The sequence below is a fragment of the Mesoplodon bidens genome (genome assembly GCF_964165515.1).
Source record: "Mesoplodon bidens genome assembly, chromosome: 8".
Classification (NCBI taxonomy): Eukaryota; Metazoa; Chordata; class Mammalia; order Artiodactyla; family Ziphiidae; genus Mesoplodon; species Mesoplodon bidens.
In genome coordinates this window covers 33153831-33179839 of record NC_138165.1, presented here as the reverse complement: position 1 = coordinate 33179839, position 26009 = coordinate 33153831, and the positions used below count along the sequence as shown (strand labels likewise).

At 35.5% G+C, this 26009-nt stretch overlaps 1 protein-coding gene across 1 annotated transcript in view; it reads left to right on the top strand.

The window, feature by feature from the left end:
* The first annotated feature begins 794 nt into the window (after window positions 1–794).
* Window positions 795–26009, top strand: part of SCN2A (sodium voltage-gated channel alpha subunit 2) — an 89705-nt gene continuing 64490 nt past the window's right edge. Inside the window, exons 1-11 of the mRNA XM_081241808.1 lie at window positions 795–893; window positions 2576–2893; window positions 3790–3908; window positions 14176–14265; window positions 14991–15119; window positions 15508–15599; window positions 16670–16942; window positions 19885–19948; window positions 21505–21646; window positions 21788–21994; window positions 23372–23659. Of these exons, the coding sequence (XP_081097934.1) occupies window positions 2627–2893; window positions 3790–3908; window positions 14176–14265; window positions 14991–15119; window positions 15508–15599; window positions 16670–16942; window positions 19885–19948; window positions 21505–21646; window positions 21788–21994; window positions 23372–23659 (1671 nt within the window). The 5' untranslated portion in view covers window positions 795–893; window positions 2576–2626. The remainder of the gene's footprint in view (window positions 894–2575; window positions 2894–3789; window positions 3909–14175; window positions 14266–14990; window positions 15120–15507; window positions 15600–16669; window positions 16943–19884; window positions 19949–21504; window positions 21647–21787; window positions 21995–23371; window positions 23660–26009) is intronic.

Here is a 26009-nt window from a genome sequence, read left to right as displayed (position 1 = left end):
CCTCAGTGTACTTCCTTTCTTCAGTCTTCAAATAAGGATCATGAAAGCCTTTATCTGATGGAGTTACGGGAAGGATGAAATGATATAGTGCATGCAGACTCAGCCTGCTCAGTGACTGGCACATAGTTAGCCTGCAAATCTTAACTATGTTATTAATCTAAGTATTGGCATTTAGTATCTCACTGGCTTTCATTTTTTTCTGGTTGCTTTTCAGCCACTTAAATTAGAGATAAAATAATATTGGTGTCCCATTAGTTTAGTTTTATTTCTAGGGAAAGTTAACTTAGATAGCACAAAGGCCACCTCTTTGTTGAACTATCAAAGCCCTTTATTGGATTTCAGATACTCTGGGACTGAGGCTGATGTTAAAGCTCATGTATGTAAGACTTTCATTAATATAACTGCTGTTTTATGAGTTTTTATTTTTAACCCTTTATTTACTTTCTTTTTACTTTGAATTATTTGTATGATTCAATTTGGCTTAGCAAATAGAAAGCATGAATGGAAACATTAACAGTTAACAAAATTAGTAATTCAAACCAGCTAAGTCTTAATGTTCTGTTCTACGAAACGCTTGTAGAAGATTAGAGCTCCATTACTGAGAGCTTTGGGCTGCTTCAAACATGCTTCTGTGTGTACACTGAAGGGTTTCTCTTCACAGTTCCCCGCCCTCTAGTGGTAGTTATAATAATGCCATTTTGTAGTCCCCGCACAGGAAATGCCTGTTCTTACTTCAGTTACCAGAATCCTTTCACAGGAAGTTAGGTGTGGTCTTTGAAGGAGAATTAAAAAAAAAAAGAAAAAAAGAAAAAAAGCATGATGGAATTTTAGCTGCAGTCTTCTTGGTGCCAGCTTATCAATCCTAAACTCTGGGTGTAAAAGATTCTGCAGGGGTAATGTTTTAATATTCTTATTATGCTTATTCTCTGTGATGCTTCTTTACCTTTACAGTAGAATCCTTGGGGGAATCTGCAGAGGACCACTTTCATTTTGAAGCTGCTGTCTGCATGTTTTAGCATGTCTCTGCTATTAGAGCATCCAGGCATGGCAGATTCCTCCTTGAAGTGTGCAGGGACCTTCTTCATGCCTATGCCTGTCACTAGGCATAAGGGTCTCTGGGGATGGGTGAGGAAAATGAGGGATGTGTTGGAGGCTCTGTGATACTGAGAGGGCAGTTTTCTAGCTGGTGGCTGAAAGGTCCTGGTCTACTTCAAAAAAAAATGTGGACATGGTACAGTAACTTATGTTATTTAAGATTTCCCTGTTGGATCTAGCATATCTACAGAAATGATCTGGATGTGAATGAATTTTACTTTTAGAAAAGACACCTCGTATATTTAAATGGTAATTCTCATTCCTGTAGGGTAAGGGTTAAAATGGATTGATATTTTAAATAGAAGGAAAAACAGATAAGTGATTGTATATAGATGGCATTCAGGAGTCAAGATTTTGGTTGTATTATTTCAAAAAGCATAGAAACTCTTGCCACTGATTCACAGATAACGTTTGAAATGATTGGTGTGCTCTCTTGAGCTATACATGTTAGCCCAGTAAAATATGATTAGAATACAGTAAAACTCCATTTATGTTATCACTAAGACCAACATTAATAGGAGTTCATGTAAAAGATAAACTATCTTAAACTTACTATTTTTTTCAAATCCAAATCTGCTACGTGGATTCTTAAGAAATGGGCACTGTTTGAGAAAATGAGCTATCTCTACAGTATTTCCTAAGGTACTTCAAATTTGTTAATTTAAGAAACAATTACACTAGCTAGCAGCAGGTTGCTAAACCAGGGGGTCCAAGCTCCAGACCTCTTGACGTGGGTGACTTCCTGCCTGGTTTGGCAGGAGCTGGGTCCCTTCCTGTGCAGCTTCCGAGCAGTTCCAAATGCAATCCGGCATTCCCTGCTCCTTCCTGCTCCCTTGCTTTCAAGCAGTATCTACCTATGTTTCCACAGCCTGGCATTTCAGGATTTCCAGAGCTCTTGACCAGGTGCATTGATTTTGAATAAGCTCTTTGAGGTGGAAAAGTAGGCCAAAGGGAACATGGAAAAAAATGGAGAGATACATGCAAGATCTTCGCACAGCCCAGGTTCTGCAATTTTTGATAATTATTCATCTCTTGTTATGGCTTTCGGATATTTTTTTCAGAAGGGATGCTGAAAAAGATGGCTGCCAAAATATTCACACAAGTGAAACAGCAAGCACAAACCAGTATTCTCCATTTCTGAGCTCTGAGTTGGATATTTTCACTTAAAACATTTTGGGAGTGGGAGATTAGATTACCTCATAGACACCTACTGAATGTGAAAGATAGATCTCCATGCAGGCAGATGAATGCATGCAGGAGAATCCCTCGAATGCCAAGTGCAGCTTCCTTAGTAAAATATTACAGATAGCTTGGTTTATATATTTTATCTCAGTATCATGTAATTGGCCACAGTCACATTTTATCCTAATGACCGTTGCTTTTCTTTCTCTCTCTCTCTCTCTCTCTCTCTCTCTCTCCCTCTCTCTCTCTCTCTCTCTCTCTCTCTCTCTCTCTCTCTCTCTCTCTCTCGTTTCCATAGCACTTTCTTATGCAAGGAGCTAAACAGTGATTAAAGGAGCAGGATGAAAAGATGGCACAATCAGTGCTGGTACCGCCAGGACCTGACAGCTTCCGCTTCTTTACCAGGGAATCCCTTGCTGCTATTGAACAACGCATTGCAGAAGAGAAAGCTAAGAGACCCAAACAAGAACGCAAGGATGAAGATGATGAAAATGGCCCAAAGCCAAATAGTGACTTGGAAGCAGGAAAATCCCTTCCATTTATTTATGGAGACATTCCTCCAGAGATGGTGTCAGAACCCCTGGAGGACCTGGACCCCTACTATATCAATAAGAAAGTGAGTTCTTAGTCAAGTTGCCTTTACTTCCCCTACTTCCTAATTGCTTCCGGGCTAGGGCCAGGGATGTCAGGTGAAGAATGTTGTGCCTCGTCCCCTCTGTCTGAAGTATCATTAGGGTACTAGGTGGGCTTGACCATGTAATGGCCCCATTACCCTAGAAGCCTTTTGGAGTCACTTATTTGAACCCATGTCCAGGACAGGCAGAGAACTGAAGGGGCATCCTGCAGTGGGGGAAATGAGGAAAGGCAAAAGTCTGTTCACCTTACAGTGTGGTGAAGCAGAAAGTTAAGACAAGGAGTATATTTTTTTATGCATTAAAAATAATATTTCCAGGAGTAGTATCCAAATTCCTCTTTACAATATCTAGCTCTACATAAGGTACTTTGATCTTCAGCAGGTTTATTCCTTCACACCCTAAACTTTGCCCATTCCATGGCTCCCCCCAGAAGAAATAAAAGCAGGTGGCTTTTAAGTGCCCAAAAAAGAGTGTGATCAAACAACACCTCTGGAAAACCCTGAAGTTCCTCTGAGAAAATTTTTATCTAACTGAAAAACTAATCAAAGCTTCATTTCTGAGCTCTTTGTGAATTATAATTACAGTTTTAAAATACTGATATTAAAACTTGATAAGGATGCTAAGTATTCCTATGGCAGTGACTACAGATTTTCTTTATGTTCTTAAATCCTCATATCACTTACCAAATTAAGGAGAGTTTATAGGGCTCAGAAAGAGAAAGCACATAGCATCATGTCATATGTTGGTAATTAGTATATTATTATATTATTTTATAAGACAATATTTCTAAAAAATTGTCTCACTTTTTTCTTAAAATGTTCTTAATTTTAATACTAAGATTCTAAATTGTGTTTTATGTGTTTGTTTTCTTTTTCAGACATTTATAGTATTGAATAAAGGGAAAGCAATCTCTCGATTCAGTGCCACCCCTGCCCTGTACATTTTAACTCCCTTCAACCCTATTAGAAAATTAGCTATTAAGATTTTGGTACATTCATATCCTTTTTTCGAATAGTCATTTAATATGATTTTGTTCTTTGACTTATTGAGTTGGGAATTTTTCAGAAATATGCGTGGTTGGCAGTTATGTGCTCTTTCTTTTTTTTTCCCTCTTACTCAACAGTTAGCATTATTGCAAAATGGGATCATAGGTAAGTGAAACACTTTGCCCCATCTTCCGAGTATTTCTTCTTTCCCTGACTTACTACTTCTTTCTTTCTTCTTTCCTCCTCTTCTCCCTCTGAATTGCCTACTACATCCAAGACTTCTTCATTAATTTTGATGGTATTACCAGGCTCTCCTTTTACAAGTCTTCAAATTTTACAAGGTTATCTATATAATGGGTAAATTCTGTGAGTTAATTTTCTTCACTACTTTACATTTGGAAATATATGCATAATCTGAATTATACAATTTTATATCTTTTTTATCTGAATTTTGCTACTTTCTGCTTTTCATTTTAGCATTTGAAAGCTTTGAGTTAGTAAATGTTTATAATTGTGATGGAATACACATTAGCCTTTCAAATGTCACTTTTTTGGGTCACTTGTTCCTATGTTTATTCCAGTCTCAGGTCCTGCTACAATTATCTCTTTATAAAGGCTTAATTTCTATTTATCCATATACATTCTCATTTCATGCTTCATTCTCCTCATGAAGTATCTACTTCCTAGAGATGGGATTGATGATGCCTTGGTGGGAGATGGTGATTTGATTTACTTCTGAAGGTTAAATAGAGTAGTTGTGAATGAGAAGTTTTATTCCAGGCCAGGGACAGTGATCTGGCTGACAGCCAGCCCTGGAACAACCAAGGAAGCAAAGGTTTGCAAGACTGGCTGTGCTAGGCAGAGGCATTTACAGGAAGCGCACAGAAGCCTTGGTATGAGGAACTGATATATATCAAGAACTAGAGGTAAGGAAGGGGAAACTGAAAATTAAGCAAAGTCTCAGGTAGGACAACTTTAAATTTTGTTTCCTAATTAGAAAGAGTCATTGCCTGCAATTTACAACATGGTCAACCCAGGGCTTGGCTTTAAGGCTTACAAAGTAAAAACTTACTCTAGCAGGCCCAGAAAATATTTGAATTAGATATGGTAGGGAATTAGAAAAGATAAGGAATTCAACAGATGGGATAAGCTTGGTACAGGGAAGTCATCTAATTTCTGGGTGGAGGGGCTGTAAAGCATGTCCCCAGACTTGCCTGGCATTGTGGCAAATGATGTCTTTAGAAGCGTGGCATTCTGGAATTCAGTTTCCTTTTAACCTCTAGGTCATTCCTTTTCCACCCCCCCCCAGTTTTGCATAGACATCAACATATTTTAATTTCATACTTTAATTTCATGTTTTAACATTTAATCATTTCTTGTGAGTGTTTTTTAAGCAATAATGATTCCTTACTTCTGTTTTTCAAGTAAGAGAACCCAGTTGTACAGGGAGAAAAAATACTTTGAGTTAGCTTTAGGAATGAATAATGAAATTGAGATTTAGATTTGAGTCACTTGAACTATAAATTATGGTCCATTATTATGTTTGAGTATTTATAATCTGGGCACTGAATGAATCTTTCCATAAATTATTTATTATATTTAAAAATAATTGTACATCCCTATGTACTCACAATTTATACATGAAATTATGTGGAAAATTCAGACTTAGCCCAATGCTCTGTTCATAGTAAATACTGAGGGAGTACATATTGAATAAATAAGTGACAAATGAGTCAAGAGGTTAAATGCAAAACAAGTGACAAAATGGAAGGTTTGAAGAGGTCAGAAAAATCTATTTTTCTTGAAAATGAATGATTAAATAAAATTAAGAAAGCCCAATGTTACAGGAAAAGGCAGGAATTTTTGTTGTTTTTGTTGTTTTAAAACTTTTGTGGGGAGATAGTATATTTTTTTGAAAATCTATAATCTCCACTCCAAAAAATTCTATATTAGGAGACCCAGGAACCCTAACTTAATGCCCTCTGGGAATAGAGACTTCCAGTGGTAGAGGATGAGAGCAGTTTTAGAAGTTCTGATCAGAGACTCTGGGCATTGAGGACCGAGTTTATGGTGGGGGCTATTCAGGAATCAAGATACAATTTAATTTGAAGGTTTGCACTTGCTTCCCAGAAAACAAATAAAACCTCCAAGGGGCAAAGTTGTTAGGAGGCCTGCAGTGGTGCAAGTTGAAATGTGAAGGCAGCCAGGTAAATCTAAGATTTGCCAAACTGAACGGTTGACTCTCCCAGAACCTTACAAATGGCATATAGTTATAAATTTCTTCCAACGTAGAAAAAGTAGATTCTTAAAAATCTCTGATTGCCTGAATTAAAATATTATATTTCAGATATCTCACCTTGGAGTAGAGATATGAGAAAAGGCAGGTAGACTGATAGACACATTCTTCAGTCTTTTGGTGATAAGGCACATTTGCCTGGAGATCCTAGTAAACTTTGATGTAAATAATACTGTACAGTTTGCAGGTGATTTTCCCAGTGATTTTGTCTTATTCCTCACAACACAAATCCTAAGCTCAAATCCTGGTTTTCTGACTTTAAGTGTCTTTTGCTATAAGATAAAAATGCTTGGGGTTGGTCATGGTGGGTTTTGGGCACAGTTAAGCGGTTGTTGTGTATTTATTATCATTAGTTTATAATCCAGAAAATGGCCACTCACAATCAAGAAATTTGTATTTTAAACCTAGATTGGTATTTCTATTTCCACCAAAACTCCTGACTTATTTCTTAAAGAGTTATCTTCATTAGGAGCTGTTGCATATCAAATTAGCTTTGTTTCTTGATTTTGGCAGAAAAATCTTATGCTTACTATATTTTTGTCAGGGTATATTTTGAAAACTGAAAATGCTGTTGATGTGCCCATTACCTTGTTTCAATAGTTAAATAAAATATGGTTATATTTTCTAGATAGTAAACATGTAAAAAATAATCCATATTCCTAAAATTCCCTATCAGAATTTTCAATGTGTTGCATGTCAGTTTTTATTATTTTACTTTAATATGCACACTCTCCTTTACTTTGCATTTGTTACTCATTCACGTGTTCATTTGCAAATATTTACTAAGTACCTACTGAGTGGCAGATGTTCTTCTAGACACTGGGATGCAACATAGAACCAAATCTAGTCCCTGCTCGCATCTGGTTACGTTCACGTGTATGTGTGTGTTTGAGAGGAGAGAGATAATAAAAATAAACCAGCTAGTGTCAGCTAGTGATAAGTGCTATTAAGAAAAATAAAGCAGTGTAAAAAGAGAAGAGTGGCAAGGTCCTGTTTTAAATCATATGATCAGGAAAGTCCTCTCTGAAAAAATAGCATTTGAGTAGAGAGCCAAAGGAAGTGAGGGAGTGAGACATGGAAATCTGAGGGAAAAAGGGAATAGCAAATATGAAGGCAAAGGATAAAAGTGGAAGTGTACCTGGTGTGCTCTAGAATCAGCCACAAGCCCAGAGTGCCTGGAGGGGAGTGGGAAAGGCAGAGAGTAGGAGAGGATGAGGTCAGTGAGAGTGAAGGTCGGGGCTGAAGTTGTAGGCCATGGTGAAGACACCAAATCTATGCTGCATGAGATGGGGAGAGATGACTGGAGGGTTTTCAGCAGAAGAGTGTCATCACCTGACTCAAATTTGAGAAAGATCACTCTGCCTGCTGCGTGGACAACAGACTGCCTGGGGGGAAAGAATGGAAGCAAGAAGATAGATTGGGGGCTTAATGCAATTATGAAGGCAGGGGATGCCGGTGGCTTGGCCTTTGGTGGAAACAATGAGGGTAGCAGATGTCATCAAATTCAGATGTGTTTTTCAGAAGAGCTGAATGGGATATGCTGAGCAATTGGACATGGGGTGTGAGGGAATGAGCAGAGCTAAAGAAGACTCCAAGTGTTTAGTCTGGTCAAGAAAGAAAAATGTAGTTACTTGAGCTTGGGACAACATTAGGTGGAGGGATATGCTGGGTAAAATCAAAAGCATGGATTTGAACATATTATTTTTTTGAGGGGTCTATTAGACATTCAGTGGAGGAGTTGAGAAGTTAAATGGAAATACAAGTCTGGAATTCAGAAAAGGGTTGGGCTGGAGGTATAACTGAGAGATGTCAGTGTATGGATGGTATTTAAAGTGATGACAAAGACCTGAAACACTCCAAATCACACAATAATGCAGAACTACCTATCATTCATAACGGGTAGGAAAATAAACAGCTTTTGGTTTCAGAAAACCTGGATTCAAACCCCACCTCTGAGATTTACTTCTTGGCTCCATGACCTTGGGCCAAGTTACTCCAACTGTTTTGAGTCTCAGTTTCTCTATCTATAAAATTGCAATTGTTATTTATACATCAGTAAAAATAACTACATAAGTACCTGACACCATGACTAGCACTTGGTAAGAACGTGATAACTGGTAGCTAGGACAGCTATTGTTGATAGTAGTAGCTACAATTCTAGGGGCAGCTGCTGCAAGATTAGCAAAGGAACACTCTCATATTGTTTAAGGAATTCCACAAAGAATTCTGTACAAATCTCTACTGTCCTGAGGCTTGATTTTGCAAACAAAATGTTTATACAGCACCAGAGTTAGGAGCTGTTAATCGACCAAAACATAATGTGGTCAGTTCCAGCCTTCTCATTTTGCAGATGAGTTCATTGAAGTCCACACATGTTTAGTCTTTTTCTAAGACTACATTTTATACAGTGGCAGAGCTAAAACTTCAGGTTAGGTCTTTTGCAATTTCCATCTAACAGAAGAAAACTGATTTCTGAGCCCTCAGGTATAAATAATGTACTGGGGGCATTGCCAGTATCTCTGTCTCTGTGTATTTCAAAGGTTATTTTCAGTGGCTCCAGCTTACTATTTCATTAAATAGGAAGCTTTTTAGCTCATCCCAAAATTATATGGTATCTATGTAGAAGTTTAAAAATCACAGTTTTCATCTATGTAGAAATCAAAACCCCAAATTTATATAGGTCTAAGAGAAAGGAAGGTAAACAGCTTATGATTTCTATTTTTCCTGCTTTCAATGCTCAAAAATTATCACATAGTTAGGAATTTGTTAATAACAAAATTAAACAACTCAAGAGTTAACATTATGTGTGTGTCACATATATATGTGACATTTAGTCAATATTTCTGCTGTCTCACAAATATGCACCAATATGTAGAAAGAGGCCTGTCTTACTTTGCTTTGAATTCTCCATTTTTATGTTAGAAAGCCTCTTACATAAAACTATCTTCTACCTCTAGTTCATATATATTTTAAGTTGAAAATTTCTCTGCAACTTCTCTGGATATTATGTATTATTACAAACCCCCTGGACAGAACAAACGATGTCTTCTCCTTAAGAATAACAAAGAAACACCCTACATTTTTATGTTTAATAAACAAATGATTAGTAGTAATAAAAATGATTGTATCCTCTAAGAAAAGTATTAGTACTCTTATCTGCATTTACAGAAGAAAACTGAGCCTTAAAGAATTAACTTGCTGAAGCCCATGTGTTTGGTAAAGGATGCATCTGATCCACAGTTCATCACTTTAAAACTCATGCTACTTCATCCTACCTACATGGATATAGGGGTAGACATCTAGTTTCCAAGTCAAAAGTTACATAAACCATTTTCAGTATAAACTTGAAGTCTTTCCTCATCATACACACATAGGAAATATTTTAGACTTGCCAACTGATGGGTTAGTATCAATCAAAAGGTTAACACATTTTTATTAATACCTGGTATAGAGAAATTAATAGATTTAAAAATCCTTTTTTTCCTGATATTATATGAGGTTAACCTACCTCTATTTTATTTTATATACAAAGTCTCTTAAGGAAATACTATTCTAGGATTCCTTGTTCTTTCGAAAAATGTACTTTAGTTGATGTCATGGAATATATATTTAGAAAATAAATATATGCATTTTGTTACCAGTTCTAACCCCTTGAAATCTGCCTTGACATGGAGTTTCTATACTTTTTCAATGTATGGTATCACCAATACCATGTCTACATTTTTTTCATATTTGTGTATTTGTTATCATTATCTGAAATCCTACTATTTCAATCACTCACCAAACTCCAAGAATCTTAAAGATATGTGACTGATAAAATAAATTTATAGTGCTTTTTAAAAGTAATCGACTTTGAAACTCTCTATTTAGAGATTATCTATTAAACTAAAAGCATAAGAACCTGACTCTAGTTATCTCTTATTTGGTTTAAAAGCAAAATAGTTTTATTTGCTTTCCTTTTTGAGCATCTGTCAGGATCTTTAACTTAAGCATATTTTTTATTATTAAAATGATAGTCATACAATGTGAAAAACACGAGTTTGAGTGTAATGATTTATTAATTTTGACTTATTGGGTAATATTCACTCTTTCTATTATTTATTAATATTTGAATATATATTTTGCGTTATTATATATACTTAATTTTTATCATTATAAGGAGTAAATATTTTTAAGGGTCGTAAAACCATGGCTTGTCTGTTATGTGACATAAATCTCATGAGGCTATCAATTTCCACTTTATATTTATCCAGTGTTCTCTCTTTCAAAAAAAGTGTAGAAACTTGTGAACTTGATATATGTGAAAACAAATTTCATGCTGTATTTCTGATCCATATTAATAAATATATCATTAAAAAGGGAAAATTTACTTCACTTAGTAATAAACAATCTTCCGAACTGACATCATTCAATAGTCAATGGACACTGCAAAATGGCAAGGGTATGGTGGTGAACAATATAGACATGGCCCTCGTGAAGTTGACTGCCTAGTAGAAAAAAAATCAGTGTTAACATTAGTCGTTGGAGGAACGGTATCAGGTGCTACAAGTATATATTACTGATAGACCTAATCAGGAAATGTGCTATTGTGCACGGCATTTTACTAAAAATAACTTCTAATCTGAGTGCTGGAGGAAAAGTTGGAATTGGCTAGGTGAAGTAGCGAGCATGTCCAGGGAAAAGAGGTGATATTTGCTAAGATCCTGACTTGAACAAGAGCTTATTTAATTCCATGACCTAAAACAATTGCAATAATAGTGGACTGGGGAGAGTGGAATGAAGAGTAACAAAGCTGAAATTGGAGAAATAGAGAGGAGTTAGATCTCCTAGACTCTTCACTCTTTGTAAGATATTTGATAGCCATCCTAACGTAGTGGAAAGCTATTGAAATTACATTTACAAAGGTCATTTGGTACAGTAGGCAGAAAGGATTGAAAGGAGTCAAACATGGATTCAGAAAGACCAGTTTAGATGAAATTGCGGTAATCTAGGTTAGATTTGATGGACACCTGGTATATGTAGTGATATGAGGATTGGGGAAGAAGTTCACTGAATCCAGGCATAGCAGGTAGAATTGACAGTATTTGGTGTTAAGTTGAATGTGGAGGTTTAGGGAAGAGAAAAATGCAAGATCGCTCCTAGGTTCCTGGCTGGATCATGAGCCATTTTCTGTGATACAGAGATGTCAAAGGGGCAGTATTTGAGAGGAGCAGAGGGATAGGATGAAAAGATTTTTTAGTTTAGTTTTAGAACTGAAAACATTTGAAGTGTCAATGAGATGAGTAAACATAAGTGCAGATGTAATATGTACAATTGGGTACCATGGACAGTTGAGTTCAGAAGAGAGGGCTAGTCTGGAGAGAAATACTTGAGATCAGTGGGCATGTAAATGTACTTGGAGCTATGTATGTTGATGACATTTACTAGGATAAATATAGCAGGAGAGGGAAAAATGGCTTGGATATCCGATGTCCTTTTCAAAAAGGGAAATATAACATTTCAAAGGATACAAAACATTGTTGTCCATGAGACATGAAAAATCAAGGGATTGGGACTTCATGAAAGCAAAAATAAGAGAACATAATGAAAGGGGGAAGAATCATGCTTGTCAAATGCTGCTGAGAGAGCAAGTCAAATAAGAACTCAAAATTATCCTTTTGTTTTCAGGGACAAAACATGAAGATGTTTGTCACATTTAGAAAGAAAACTGGTAGGCTAAGGATGTGATAGATAAATGAGGGAAAGTAAAGATAAACATCTCTTCCAAGAAGTTTGGCTGTGAAATGGAAAAGAGGAGTAGTTAGTAGTAAGTAGTTAGAGGATTGTGGTTTATAGGAAAGTATTTTCTTTTTTTCCTCCAAGGTAAGAGAGACTTAAGCAAGTTTGTGCTGATAGGAAGAGGTGGATAGAGTGGGAAGTGTTAAAGGCAAGAGAAGGAAGAGATAAGAGATTTCTGAAGTGTTCTGGAAAGGTAGAAGGTGTCCAGAGTATGAGTAGAGGGATTGAAAACTCCCCCCATTGAAACAAAAAGGAGGAAAGGATCTTAATACAGAGAGGTTTGTCACTTTGGGAGTGGGAAGTAAAGATATGGCATTCTGATCCTATCTCTTTCTCTCAGTGAAGTAGGAAATAAGGTCATGAGTTTGAAATGGGGAGGGAAGGAAGAAGATTGGAGATCAGAGAAGAGTGGAGAATATTTGGAATTGTCTTTGCAGAGTAGGAGGTGCAGTGAAGTGGAGAAATATTTAGACTGTGTTGAGTGTGGGTGAGGCTGGGAACCATGTATTTTGAATGGCGCCAACCGACCAAGGGGAGTCATTTTCTCCAGTAGAGCCTAGCAGCCTAACAGACACAGAGGATCCTCTAGTTTTTTTATACTAATAACAAGTCATCTTTAATTTTGTCTTACTTTTTGTTTCTTTTTAGCAATAAAGGAAAAATGTTTCTTCTTTGAAATGGTGTTTTTCTGTGTTCTCTAAGTTGTAGTGCCCTCATGTGGCTGATCCACATCATTCACTTGTGACTGTTTTCATGTGGATACATTTTAACAAGCTGAGAATTAAGCATGTGCCTTGCATAGTGATTGCTTTGACTAAAGTCAGTTGCGGGTGCAAAGAAACTTCCTTTATAGATTAACACATAATACATAACGCAACATATAGACAACACAACACTATTCTATTTTACTACACTTAAAATCGTGCTGATATTTTGCTATGTGTAAGTAATGTGAAGATTTATAATAAAAATAAAGAGTGAGAAGTGATATTAATAGCATTTATTCACTGGAATTTTTATAAAGCTTCTAAATCTATATTGATAAAGCTCTTGTTTTGCATAAGTACAGCTGAATCCTTCTTGTGCTTTTTATTAACTATGAAAGAAAGTTATTTCAAGTATTACTACTGAAAGTTTTCTTAAAGAGCTTTTGTTGCTGTTTTTCAGTATAAAGGAGAGTGAACTGCATTGGCTATGTCTACACAGGCAAAGTGGGGTAGAGTGAAACAAACCACATGTTTGTTATAAGTAGTGTTCTCTATGATTTAGGAAATTAGGAAAGTAATTTATTGAGTATCTACCATGTACAAGGCACATTACGTTGTAGGAGGTTTAATATATTTTAACTAATTTGATCCTGACAGCAATCCTGTGGAATGGTTATTCTTTCTCCTTCTTATAGCAAAGTGACCAAGGCTTAGGGAAATTATTAAGTAATTTGGCCACAGTTACAAACCCAAGAAATGTCAGTACTAACACCAGCCATCTTCTCTTACTATTCAGAATTTAATGAGCAATCACTGTATATTATATATTCCACTTAAAAAGAATTTTATTGAAGATATTCCACTCAGGTGACCCTTAGGATGGAGTTATAATGCATTCAGTTACAGTCGGCCCTCCCCATCCACGGGTTTCATATCCATGTGTTCTACATTCACAGATTCAACCAACAGTAGGTGGTGTACAGTGTTCAGGATTCATGGTTCCTTGAATCTGAGGATGCAAAACCCATGGATACAGAGGGCCCACTATGGGACTTGAGCATCCGTGGATTCTGGTATCCGCTGCAGGTCCTGGAACCAATCCCCCACGCATACTGTGGGATGACTGTAATTACTAGAATTCTCTTGTTGAATTTTTGTCAGTCTTCATACATGCTGAGCTTGCACTCCAGTCATTGAGTCTGTCATTAAAGAAAGAAAAAAACTTAAATTGATAAATTATTTACCAATGAGCTAATTTCTTTTCATTTAATCTTTTTCATTACTAAAATCACATAAGTAGCCTCCAAATAATTGATGGCTTGGCCTGACATGACTTGGTTATGGAGTTGTTAAAATTACAGAAATGGAAAAAGCAAACTCAATAATAAAATAATAAGGGCATAAGAGTTCTAAACTTCATGGTGGTGAAAGACATAATGGTGTATGAAAGTGAAATTTTCCACTGAATTTTGTCTTCCTTGACGGTATTCTTCTACTTTATTCAATGTGCTCATTATGTGCACTATTCTTACCAACTGTGTATTTATGACCATGAGTAATCCTCCAGACTGGACAAAGAATGTGGAGTAAGTAGAAGATTTTTTTTTAAATCTTGCAATATTGTTGTCCCTTTATGTGCATTTAACATCTTGAGACCTCATCAGTTTCTTTATCAAATCATACTAGCTACTACAAACCAGTTAGTGATTCAAGTTCATTTCAACCACTGATTTTCTGTAGGACAAAGCTTGCACTGGCTCATTAAGTTGCTCCAATTACTGCACTGATTTGACTGCCAATATTTGTAGCTCTTTATCTTCCTTATGAGTCTCACACTCTTTCAAAGGTCACCAGTGATTACTAATATCTGATGATAAAAATTATACCTAGTTTGTATGTTCTTTTCCTCATGGCTATCACCTTTCTATGTTTTATTAGTATATATTTCATGGCTGTTAATGATGCACATTTTATTAAACAAAAAATCTTCATTTATTTTTGTTAATAACTATTTCCTTAAATTAGACCAAAACTAGTGTATTTCAGGTAATATCTTCATATAGAACCATATTATTTGGGCCTTTAAATGAATTAATGTAGCAAGTACAATACTCATTTATAGTCAATGAGAATGTCTCAGAATGTAATGTTTCTTTCTTCCTTAACTACTACTTAAGGTCTACATTATAGGGAGACCAATATAGAACTATATGGAAGCCTCTAATTTGTATTTGTTGTTCTTCTCCTTTAAGATATGTACATGTAAATTACCTACTAGATCTTTAATGTGGGCTTGGCTATTTTCTCTCAGGTACACCTTTACAGGAATTTACACTTTTGAATCACTTATAAAAATACTTGCAAGGGGCTTTTGTTTAGAAGATTTCACATTTCTACGGGATCCATGGAATTGGTTGGATTTCACAGTCATTACTTTTGCGTAAGTATCTTAATACATTTTCTATCCAGGAAGAGTAAATCATTAGTGGGAGCCTACACTGTATTTCTCCTTGGTGGTTTCCCTTAACAGATCAAGCATTTTTCTTGGTTATTATGTGAATTTAGGATATTTTTCTTCCAATCAGATTGTGCACTTTGGAGAAATTATGGACTATCATAGTAAATTACATGGCTTTGATTTCAAGTAGTGCTGTAAAGCAATAAAATAAATTTCCCAAGTAACAGAGATTATGATTGATGACAATGCCATTTTTCTCTTAATTGGGAAATCTGATGGCAACACTCATTGAAGTTGAAAGATCTTGATGAAAGACCAACTCAGACTTAGATTTCCCTAAATTCTGAATAACTCTGATTTAATTCTACAGGTATGTAACAGAATTTGTAAACCTAGGCAATGTTTCAGCTCTTCGAACTTTCAGAGTCTTGAGAGCTTTGAAAACTATTTCTGTAATTCCAGGTAAGAAGAAACTGGTATAAGGTGGTAGGCCCCTTATATCTCCAACTGTTTCTTGTGTTCTGTTATTGTGTTTGTGTGTGAACTCCCTATTACAGATATGTGACAGAGTTTGTGGACCTGGGCAATGTCTCAGCGTTGAGAACATTCAGAGTTCTCCGAGCACTGAAAACAATTTCAGTCATTCCAGGTGAGAGCTAGGTTAAACACCGAGGCTGACTTTAGCAGCATTGGTGCTACAATCACAGCTTTTGTGCGTAAGCCTTGTTGCTTCTCACCTATTGCAAATAAATTTGTAAAAAAGCAAGAATCAGTACATCATATTTTGGGTGGATTTGATTCTTTGCTTTTACTAGTTGCTTTCTTTAAAATGATCTGTTCTAAATCAGCCTTTGAGTTTAACAAGTTTTTGCATGAGGCATTTGCAGTAACAGGCTACATGGTCTGCGTCCTGTAACATCAAGCTTTCTGCATAGAAGCTAAACTGTAAGGCATTCAAACTGCTGCAAATTTGACCAGTTAGGTCTAAAACTGGTAATTTTCTTAACTTCAGATAAATGAAAGAGCAAGGGATAGCATGAGTGCTGCATGGGGCTCAGTTTTCAGATGTCTTCCTTTTTTAACCCATACTCAAGCTTGCAGAATTCACAAATATATAACCTCATAATTCAGTGACTTCAAGATTTCTTACTACTTTATTCATATAGATTTTTATAAAATTAATAAGAGGTTAGGGAGTAAGACATCTGCAAATAAAGGCAAAAAATTTATACAAGGTTGATGTTTAAGCATGAATAACAAAACCATTTCTTTTGCTCTAAAGAGTATTTGGAAATACACTTTTGGTTTATTTTCATTCACGGTTTTCTAATGAACATACAAATTCTGCTTTTATTCATTTTCACCAGCTAGCAGGCTTTTCATGAAAATGTTATTCAATCACAAACATTAAACTAATATTGTTGGCATTCTGCATGACATCTTTATTTTCCAGGACAAGCTCATGATGTTTTTGTCTGTGAAGTAGCTGTCGAATAGTATATTTAAATTCCTCCCTTTGATTTTATGTGTAGGCCTGAAGACCATCGTGGGCGCCCTAATCCAGTCAGTGAAGAAGCTCTCAGATGTAATGATCCTGACTGTGTTCTGTCTGAGCGTGTTTGCACTAATAGGATTACAGCTGTTTATGGGCAACCTGCGAAACAAATGTTTGCAATGGCCCCCAGATAATTCTTCCTTTGAAATAAACATCACTTCCTTCTTTAATAACTCATTGGATGGGAATGGTACCACTTTCAATAGGACAGTGAGCATGTTTAACTGGGATGAATATATTGAAGATAAAAGTAAGATATACTCTTTTAACCATTAAGCTGTTTAGTCCTTTAAATATTAAAAATATATATATAGTGAAAATTGTCTCAATTTTGATGTGAGCCAAATTACTTAGACCAATTTAAGATAATATATATGATACAGAAATCAAATGGTATCTTACTCCTTTTTCCTTAAATTTCAATCAACGTGATAAAAGTTACCATTTGAAGTTGTATTCTTTTCCAAACCAGTCTTGACAGCAATACAATATAATGCTTTATAAACAAAAATATTTATTTGTTAGGGATTGATCAGGAGTTTTCAGTCATCTTAATAAATAAATCAGTAGTTTGGACTATTCAATGTATTTTGCTGAAATGGATTATTAAGAAGACTGAGGAAAAATAATCTGGCCCTATTTGGTTTGACTCAATATATGTATTGAGTGCATATGATGTATCTGGAAATGGAGAAACTAAGATGAAATCTGAATTTGTGTATTCATCAGAGAGTTAAGCAACCTCAGTCCAGCAAGTTACTTATTGATGAGAAAGTGTAAACTCAAAACCTACCTTTATAATATTCTTATTCCAGTTTATCTCTTTGGTATCAATCATTGTGTTAGAGTTGTTTATCAATACAGTTTGATTTTATTTTAGAGATGGACATCAGAATATACTTATGCTTTAGTATAATTTCTTATCATTGAAGCCAGCCCCTCTGTCATTGGAATGTCCAAGTCCCTCCCTCTCCTTTTTTTTTTTATTAATTTATTTTATTTATTTATTTTTGGCTGCGTTGGGTCTTCGCCGCTGTGCGGGACTTTCTCTAGTTGCGGAGCACAGGCCCCAGGTATGTGGGCTTCAGTAGTTGTGGCACATAGGCTCAGTAGTTGTGGCTCACGGACTCCAGAGCACAGGCTCAGCAGTTGTGGTGCACGGACTTAGTTGCTCTGCGACATGTGGGATCTTCCCGGACCAGGGCCCGAACCCGTGTCCCCTGCATTGGCAGGCGGACTCCCAACCACTGCGCCACCAGGGAAGCACCCCTCCCTCTCCTTGTGCAATTAGCTAGCCTACTTCCATTGATGTCTTGATTATCAATACTCCATTGGGATACTTAGTCTGAGGTATCCTTCATGGTTTTTAGTACCATGTGAAATTTTATCACTTCTCACATTATATTAATGTTTTAAGAATTAGTATTCTCATGAAGATTTTTACTGAAGAGATTAAGATTCTTTGGACAAGTGAATAAATAAAACAAATAATTTCATTATGAAATTTCCCATTTATTAATGTTATAATAACAGCATAGTGACAATCTTTGCACATAAATCTTTTCTCTATTTCTGATTGTTTCCTTCAGATAGATTTCTATTAGTAGAATTTTGGGGGGTTAAAGGGTATGACGAGATTAAGACTAGGGAGACATAGTGTCATATTGCTCTCCAAAGAGGTCAGACCACTATATACCTCCTATAGCAGTGGCCATCTTACTGAATTCTCATTAATATTGATTATTACCATATTTTAACATCTTCTGATAGAAGGAAAAGTGTATCCTCTTTTTAATTATTAATGTGGTAGGATCTATAATTGTTTATTAGTATCATTAGCAAGTTATATATTTAATGTAATATGAATTATCTGTTGACATTTTAACCTGTTATTCTATCAGGTGATAGTATATTTTGGGAAATTCATAAGATCTCTATAATTTATCAAGTATGTTAACATTTTGTCTTTTTTTGGCAAATATATTCTCCAGCTTGTTTTTTCTTCTTATTGTTTGTTTTTGATCCCTAAGTGATTCTAATTTTTAGGCAATCTAGTCATAAAATTTGTTTTCTTTTTTTCTATATTTAAGATTATAAAATGCTTCTGGATTCAGAAATAATAAAAATTTTCACCTAGATATTCTGCATATAAAACAGCCACCTGTATATTCTGCATATAAAATAGCCACCTGTATATTCTAGATTGAAAAGAAAACCTGCATATTTTTATATTGTATTAATGGACTTATCTTTAAATCTTTAATCTCTAAATATCTAGAGTGATTTTTGATATATGTTATGAGGTAAGGATCTAAAATTTTTTGTGAAACTATGACCCAGATTGACCTACATAATATATTAGGGTATTCCTTGAATATAGGCTTTTAAGTATTCCTGAAAACTATAGTAAAATTTTTTGTGGGGGTTATGTGTGTGTGTTTTTTTAATGTATATGTGTCTGTGTGTTTTTGTATGTGAATATGTAAATATGTATGTTTATATATGTGTATGTTTCCTGAGATCATCTTTGCAACTTATTAAATTTATATATAAAGCATTCCTTAAGAATAAAAAATAGGTATACTTAGAAAATATGTATCTCCAAAGAAGCAAGTTTATCTTGAAAGACAGTATTCAAGCCAAAATTCAAAGCAAAACACTTACTTACAGTATCATGGAAAGAGCAAACAGCTCAGTCCACTTTTCACAAGAAATTAAGTTAAAATTGGTAGGAAAAACAAAGGTCTGAATCTAGTTTGGGTCCAGGCAAAGCGTAGTTGTAAAATAAAATGTTATTTCATGGCAGCATTTAGAAGCAACAAGGCTTTCCTATCATTCACTTTTTGTGCCAAACAGCCTTAATTTGACAGCTATTTTTTGAATTATCCCAAGCAGTTTGAGTTTATATTTGCAATAAATGCTGATAGAGAATGCTATAATAGTTATTCCTTACCAAAAAAATTCTTTCTAAATCAATTTTCTAAACATTTGTTTAATCAAAAATGTTTTTTGATATTTGTTTAATATTCAATTATTATTAAAATATTTTCATTTAACCCTATACATATTTATTACTTTATCAATTTCATCATGGTTTAAAAAAAGGTAAGCTTTGTTACCTAGGCACAATGGCTGAAGTGTTTTGAGGGTTTTTTAAAAATGATTCTTTCTATTCTTTGCTCTTTTAAATAGGTCACTTCTATTTTTTGGAAGGGCAAAATGATGCTCTGCTTTGTGGCAACAGCTCAGATGCAGGGTAAGTGATGTTTTGTGTTGAGTCTCAGTCCACACTGTTCCATTGGCCTTAATAACCTGCTACCTCTACCCATCCAGTCCCCGCTTGCTCCTCATTCAAATCCCTGCATAAATTCCACTTCACGCTGACTCTCAAAATAGCTGGGATAAGTGTGGATTCTCACCTCCTTCACCCACTCACTCATACGCAGCAATTATTTTTCCATACTATGTCACAGCTAATCTTGCAAATTAGTTCAATGGAAAATATAGGGAAAAGCAGTACATGTACATAAGAAGCTTAAGTTAATAGAATTCATGAGCATGTTCTTTTATAAGTGTGATATTCTATATAAGCTAATGTGGTCTCCATGGCATAAAATGTAAGATATCTGAAGATAATGTCAATAACTGAGGTGTGGTGAGTACACGTTTAGCATATTTTAGCGAAGCAGTTAACAGCATAGACTGGAGAGTTTACATGAATTCAAACCCAGACTTCACCATATAACGTCACCTCTCCTTACCTTGATTTCCCCATGTGATAAATAAGAATAATTATAGGGTGGCTGTGAGAATTAAATGGATTAATGAATGTTTAGCTATTACAGCATTCAATAAGTACTTTTAATTATTATGATTGGCATCATGTGGATGCTTGTTATTAAAAAGTATTGTACCTGGAGCTAAAGCAAGGAGGAGAATTCAGAGAAATAGTTACCTTTCTCTAGTTAACAAGATTTTAGAATCATAGACAGAAATCTAATGTTCTTTCTGTGGAAGATGATATTGTGGACATTAGTAGCTAATACCTGTAGCAAAATTCCCAATGGTATCAGCATCAGGCTTTGCATTTGGCTCATGTGATAAAGATTGTGCTGCCTTTATCTCCAGATCTTAGTGATAAGTAAAACAGACTGATTTTAACTCTTTCTCTGTACTATACTAAATGTTTTACATATGATATCGTATTCAATGATTGTAAGTTTGGGAGGCAGGTTCTGTTATTAGCCGTTTCTTACATATGAGGTTCTCCAAGACTAGCAAGTGTGGGAAACTTGCCCAAGGTCTCGCAGCCCAGAAGTGTCAGGCACAATATTGAGGCCAGGTCAGCTTGATCATTAAGGTCATACTATGAAACCGTCACTCTGCAGACTCATTCATTCCTCTCAATGTGCCCCCACTCTTTTCTTTAGCCCTCTTGCCTACCTCCACATTTAACACACTTCTGCCTCTAGATATCTTCAGTGAAAATCAAATTTTTCCCTGTAGACTTATTTTTCTGTTCATGTTCACAAATCCCAGAAGATAGTAATCATAATATGTTTGCTTTTATATGGAGACATGATAAATATAATAATGACAATCATGAATCACAGAGGAATCCACAAATAGACTGTTGTTCTTTTGTTATGTAAATCAGTGCACTTAAGTGCTGGGTTGAGCACTGGCTAAAGTGAGAGAAATCTGCTTTCCCTGGTGTCTCATAAAATGGATATTGGCATCTATAAAAACAGGAAAGCCAGCCATCCAACTTATAGTTACTGACTTCCTTTCTTTCCTTTAACCTAATAACAGCCAGTGTCCAGAAGGATACATCTGTGTGAAGGCTGGTAGAAACCCCAACTATGGCTACACAAGCTTCGACACCTTTAGCTGGGCTTTCTTGTCCTTATTTCGTCTTATGACTCAAGACTTCTGGGAAAACCTTTATCAACTGGTGAGAACAGATAAAATGATTCTTCTGGGAAGCATGAAATACTGAGATCAAGAGAATTGCTATAATATACTTTATTACTTAGAGTGTGAGCTCATAACATCCTGTATAAAATTTAATAAAATATCTCTTCCATTTCTGCAGACATTACGTGCTGCTGGGAAAACATACATGATATTTTTTGTGCTAGTCATTTTCTTGGGCTCATTCTACCTTATAAATTTAATCCTGGCTGTGGTGGCCATGGCCTATGAGGAACAGAATCAGGCAACGCTGGAAGAGGCTGAACAGAAAGAAGCTGAATTTCAGCAGATGCTTGAACAATTAAAAAAGCAACAAGAAGAAGCTCAGGTATAGTAGCAAGCTTCGAGCCTTTTTGTGTTTGTTTATCTCAGCTGTCTGACCACACTGTCGAGACCAGAGTCATTTAACACACAAAATCAGCAGTGGTAATTGATGTTCAAAACAAGTCATATGTATTTACTAAGTGTTAGGAGCCTGTTTGGTTATTAGGAGATTATTATTTTATTTTGATGATTATTTATGGTCAATAGTAATGGCATCCAAACATGATGAATTATAATGACTTTGTTGACATTTTTTTCTCCCTTGTGACCCTTTATTCACTCAAGCTCACAAAGTAGTTATACCTACATGCCTTCAGTCGAAATATTTTCTTAATCTTCTGAGGAAGCAGAATTCAGTTATAATTGCTTCTTCGTTAGTGTTGCTAGAGGTGGGAAAGGTCAGAAAACCAGGGTCAAACTGAGAAGATTATTTCATAGAGTCTGGAAGAAAGACAAAGACCTATTTAATGTTTATTTTCTATTTCAAGTGTTTAAATGCAAGTTTGTGGATTGCATAAGGAAAACACTGGTACATAAACATACTAAATCATTACATTCTTTACCTACTACTCTGTAAATCCTATAATTTGGACTGTTGAGGCTTCAAAATAAGGCAAGAATTTCTCTAGTTATATTTGTTTGACTTAATGTCATTAATCCAATTGCCTATATTCGTCTTTTCTTGAATGTAGCGTACAGTTCCCTTTTAACACAGAATATCCTAAATATCAATATGTAATAAAGATCAAATAAATAAAATATACTGGGCTAGCAGCAACAACATTGAGCACTTTTTCTTTCCAATAACTGTACTGTTGAAATTTACAAATTCATTTGGATGCCATGATCTGGGATTTTTTATATACAATTTGTAATCTGCTTTTGTTGTGCATTTCTTAGTGAAATAATCATTTTAAGTCAAAGAGAAAAAAAGGTTTATTTAAACAAAATGCTTGACTGAATTAAATTTAATAATTTAGACTGGTACTAAAAGTCATTGTCAAGTGGAAGTGTGATGGATCAGGTTAAAATAGGAAACCTTTAGTTCTTAAATTCTTTCCTTCTTATGATATTGTTTAAATCACAGAAAAAAATCATGATATTTGAGTATCTTATTCATCTAATTAGATAATTAAAAAGTGTAGTGTGAGGCTACAGGTTGAAGATCTTCATTAAAGCCACATGATCATCTTCCACTATTCTGTTCATTTTAATTCTTTAACCGGTCTAACGACAATGCATTGTTTTCCAAATACATACTAGAATGGAGAATCATTTTTCAAAATCACATATTCATGATACCAAAGATAAAGTAAGCAGTAACATAGATAGAGTTTTTCAAAGTATATATGCAACTACCATCTCCCTTGAACCCTTCTAGGCAGCAGCTGCAGCAGCATCTGCTGAATCAAGAGACTTCAGTGGTGCTGGTGGGATAGGGGTTTTCTCAGAAAGTTCTTCAGTAGCATCAAAGTTGAGCTCCAAGAGTGAAAAAGAGCTGAAAAACAGAAGGAAGAAAAAGAAACAGAAAGAACAGTCTGGAGAAGAAGAGAAGGAAGATGGGGTCCACAAATCTGAATCTGAAGACAGCATAAAAAGAAAAGGTTTCCGTTTTTCCTTAGAAGGAAGCAGGCTGACATATGAAAAGAGGTTTTCCTCTCCACACCAGGTAAAAATATTAGATTATATAAATTGCATTGTCATAACAAACACAATTTTTTTAAGATATGCCAGAATCTGGTTAGATAAAACTGCCTTCTTCCTGGATGGCACAATGCTTTCAGAATGGTAATGATCATTGAGTGTTTTGGTTATCACCTCAAGGAATTTGTGAGTGTTACAACTTTTTGGAATTCAGGAAAGCATTTTTAGAGCATAGATCCCAGTGGGCTTGGGAAGGCTTGTGATTCTGAGACTTCTCAGGGCAATTTTCTACATGAGGAATAATCAGCAGATGGTTACTGTCCCTTCTTAGCTGTGGTGCCTGTACCCAGTGAATTGTAGGTTTTCTGAGTGACAGGTTCCTAGAAGTGAAGAGTGGATTCTTTCAGACCATCTGTGCAGTTGTTCCCATGTATGTGCGAACTTCATGTGGGGAGTGTATTCTTCGTGTCCTTGTTTCAAGGGAAACCGAAGCAAAATTTTTCTAAAAACGTAATCAAAAATTTTAGGCAGACATGCACTGAAGAAGATTTATGACACTAAATAAACAGTTGTGCTTAATTGCTCTTGATTATCTGTGTCTCATGTTTAAGGAGACTTGCATGAAAAGAATACCTTGACTTACATAGTGCAGAAAATGATATCTAGATGCTTCTGGCTTATGTACCAACACAAGCTGCTGAAACTTTGAAATTTAGGATCCTTAATTGTCTTTGAAATTACCAAGAGAATTACCAGAAATACAGTTTTTCAGTAGTGAAAGCTTAATATCCATACAGTTAACAGTCACAAGTTGAACAACACCGATAACAGTGATAATAGCTAACACCTACGTGGTGCATTGCTACTTGAAGCCACTCACTACAGCCCTAGGGTGGTACTATAATCTTCATCCCCAATCTGCAGATGTGAAGACAGGGGAAGGCTGGTATTCTTCGCTGAGTGCCTGTTTTGTGCTTGGCATTCTTCTTACTCTACCATAATTAATGTTAACAGCCCTGCATAGTACTACTTTCACTATTTTTTAGGCTCAGTGAAGTTAAATAATTGCCCAATGTCATCTGGTTATTAAAGGTTGAAGCGGCATTCAGATTTGGCCTGACACTGATACCCTTGAACTTTCCACCGTATCAGGCTGACTAGAAAGAACATCTTTAAAAAATATCTTTTTTTTCCCCTGCCAGTCCAGTGGTTAAGACTTCACCTTCCAATGCAGTGGGGTGCAGGTCCGATCCCAGGTCAGGGAACTAAGACACCACATGCCATGTGACATGGCCAAAAACATTTTTTTAAATAATAATATTAAAAGAAATAAAAATATTTTAAAAAACCTTAAGAAACTTGAGGAAATTTACAATTTGATTTCATTTAAAAGATACATATATGTCGGATTATACATGCTCTTTGTACATTTTTTAGTATACACAGTCTCACATAGCCTTATGTTTAATACATATAAATTTTTATGTCAGCCTGATTCACTCCAAGTCCAGGTAACATTATAAGATAGGATAAATTAAAGGCTTAGTGAGGTTGAATTCAAATTTGAAGTAGAATTTGTTTTTAAATAAATATCAACATTTACTCACCCCTATTCATGTTGTCACAATCATTATGATTACATTAGTGGAGATACTAATCTTAATAAATGTGAATTTTAAAAAAATCAAATCCCCTTTTTAGAGCATTATTTATTTTGAAGGAAGGGAAAAAGAGAAGGAGAGAGGGAGGAAAGAAGGAAAGTAAGTTACCTGAGGAAAAACTACCTAAATCTGAACTGCAAACCAACAGATACCACAGAGTTATTCCAATTTGCTTCATCTCAAGTCCTATAGAACGAATTGTAGGCAAAATAGTAAAGTCTGAAAATGTTAGGCTCTATCCCATCTGTTTCTGTAACTTTTGTCCAAAAGTATAACATTTTCCCCATACTGTCTTCTTAAAACCTCTGCTTCCTAGTTGGGCATTATAGGTGATCATTCACACAACATGTAATATCTGGCTCAAATTAATATTTGTTTCTGAAGTGGTATGTGTATAAAAATAGAACTAAAGATTTTTATCTGACAAAGAAGTAGACAAACAAGCAACTAAGAAGATGGAGAGGGCAATGGAGAGGCACAAAGAGAGAGAGAGAGATAAAGGAAGAGGAAGAAAGGGAGGAATGCTGAAATCATATTAATCCCACTTTGCAAGACCCTGTAAGTACTACTGAAAATAGTGAACCAGGTTCTTAACCTGGGAACAGTGATGAAGGGTCCATAGCTTTTGTTAGATTTTTCAAGGGCCTAAGGCCCAAAAGTAATATAAACTATTGTTTTGTAGTGACATGATAGGCAACTGTGTTGGTAACCATT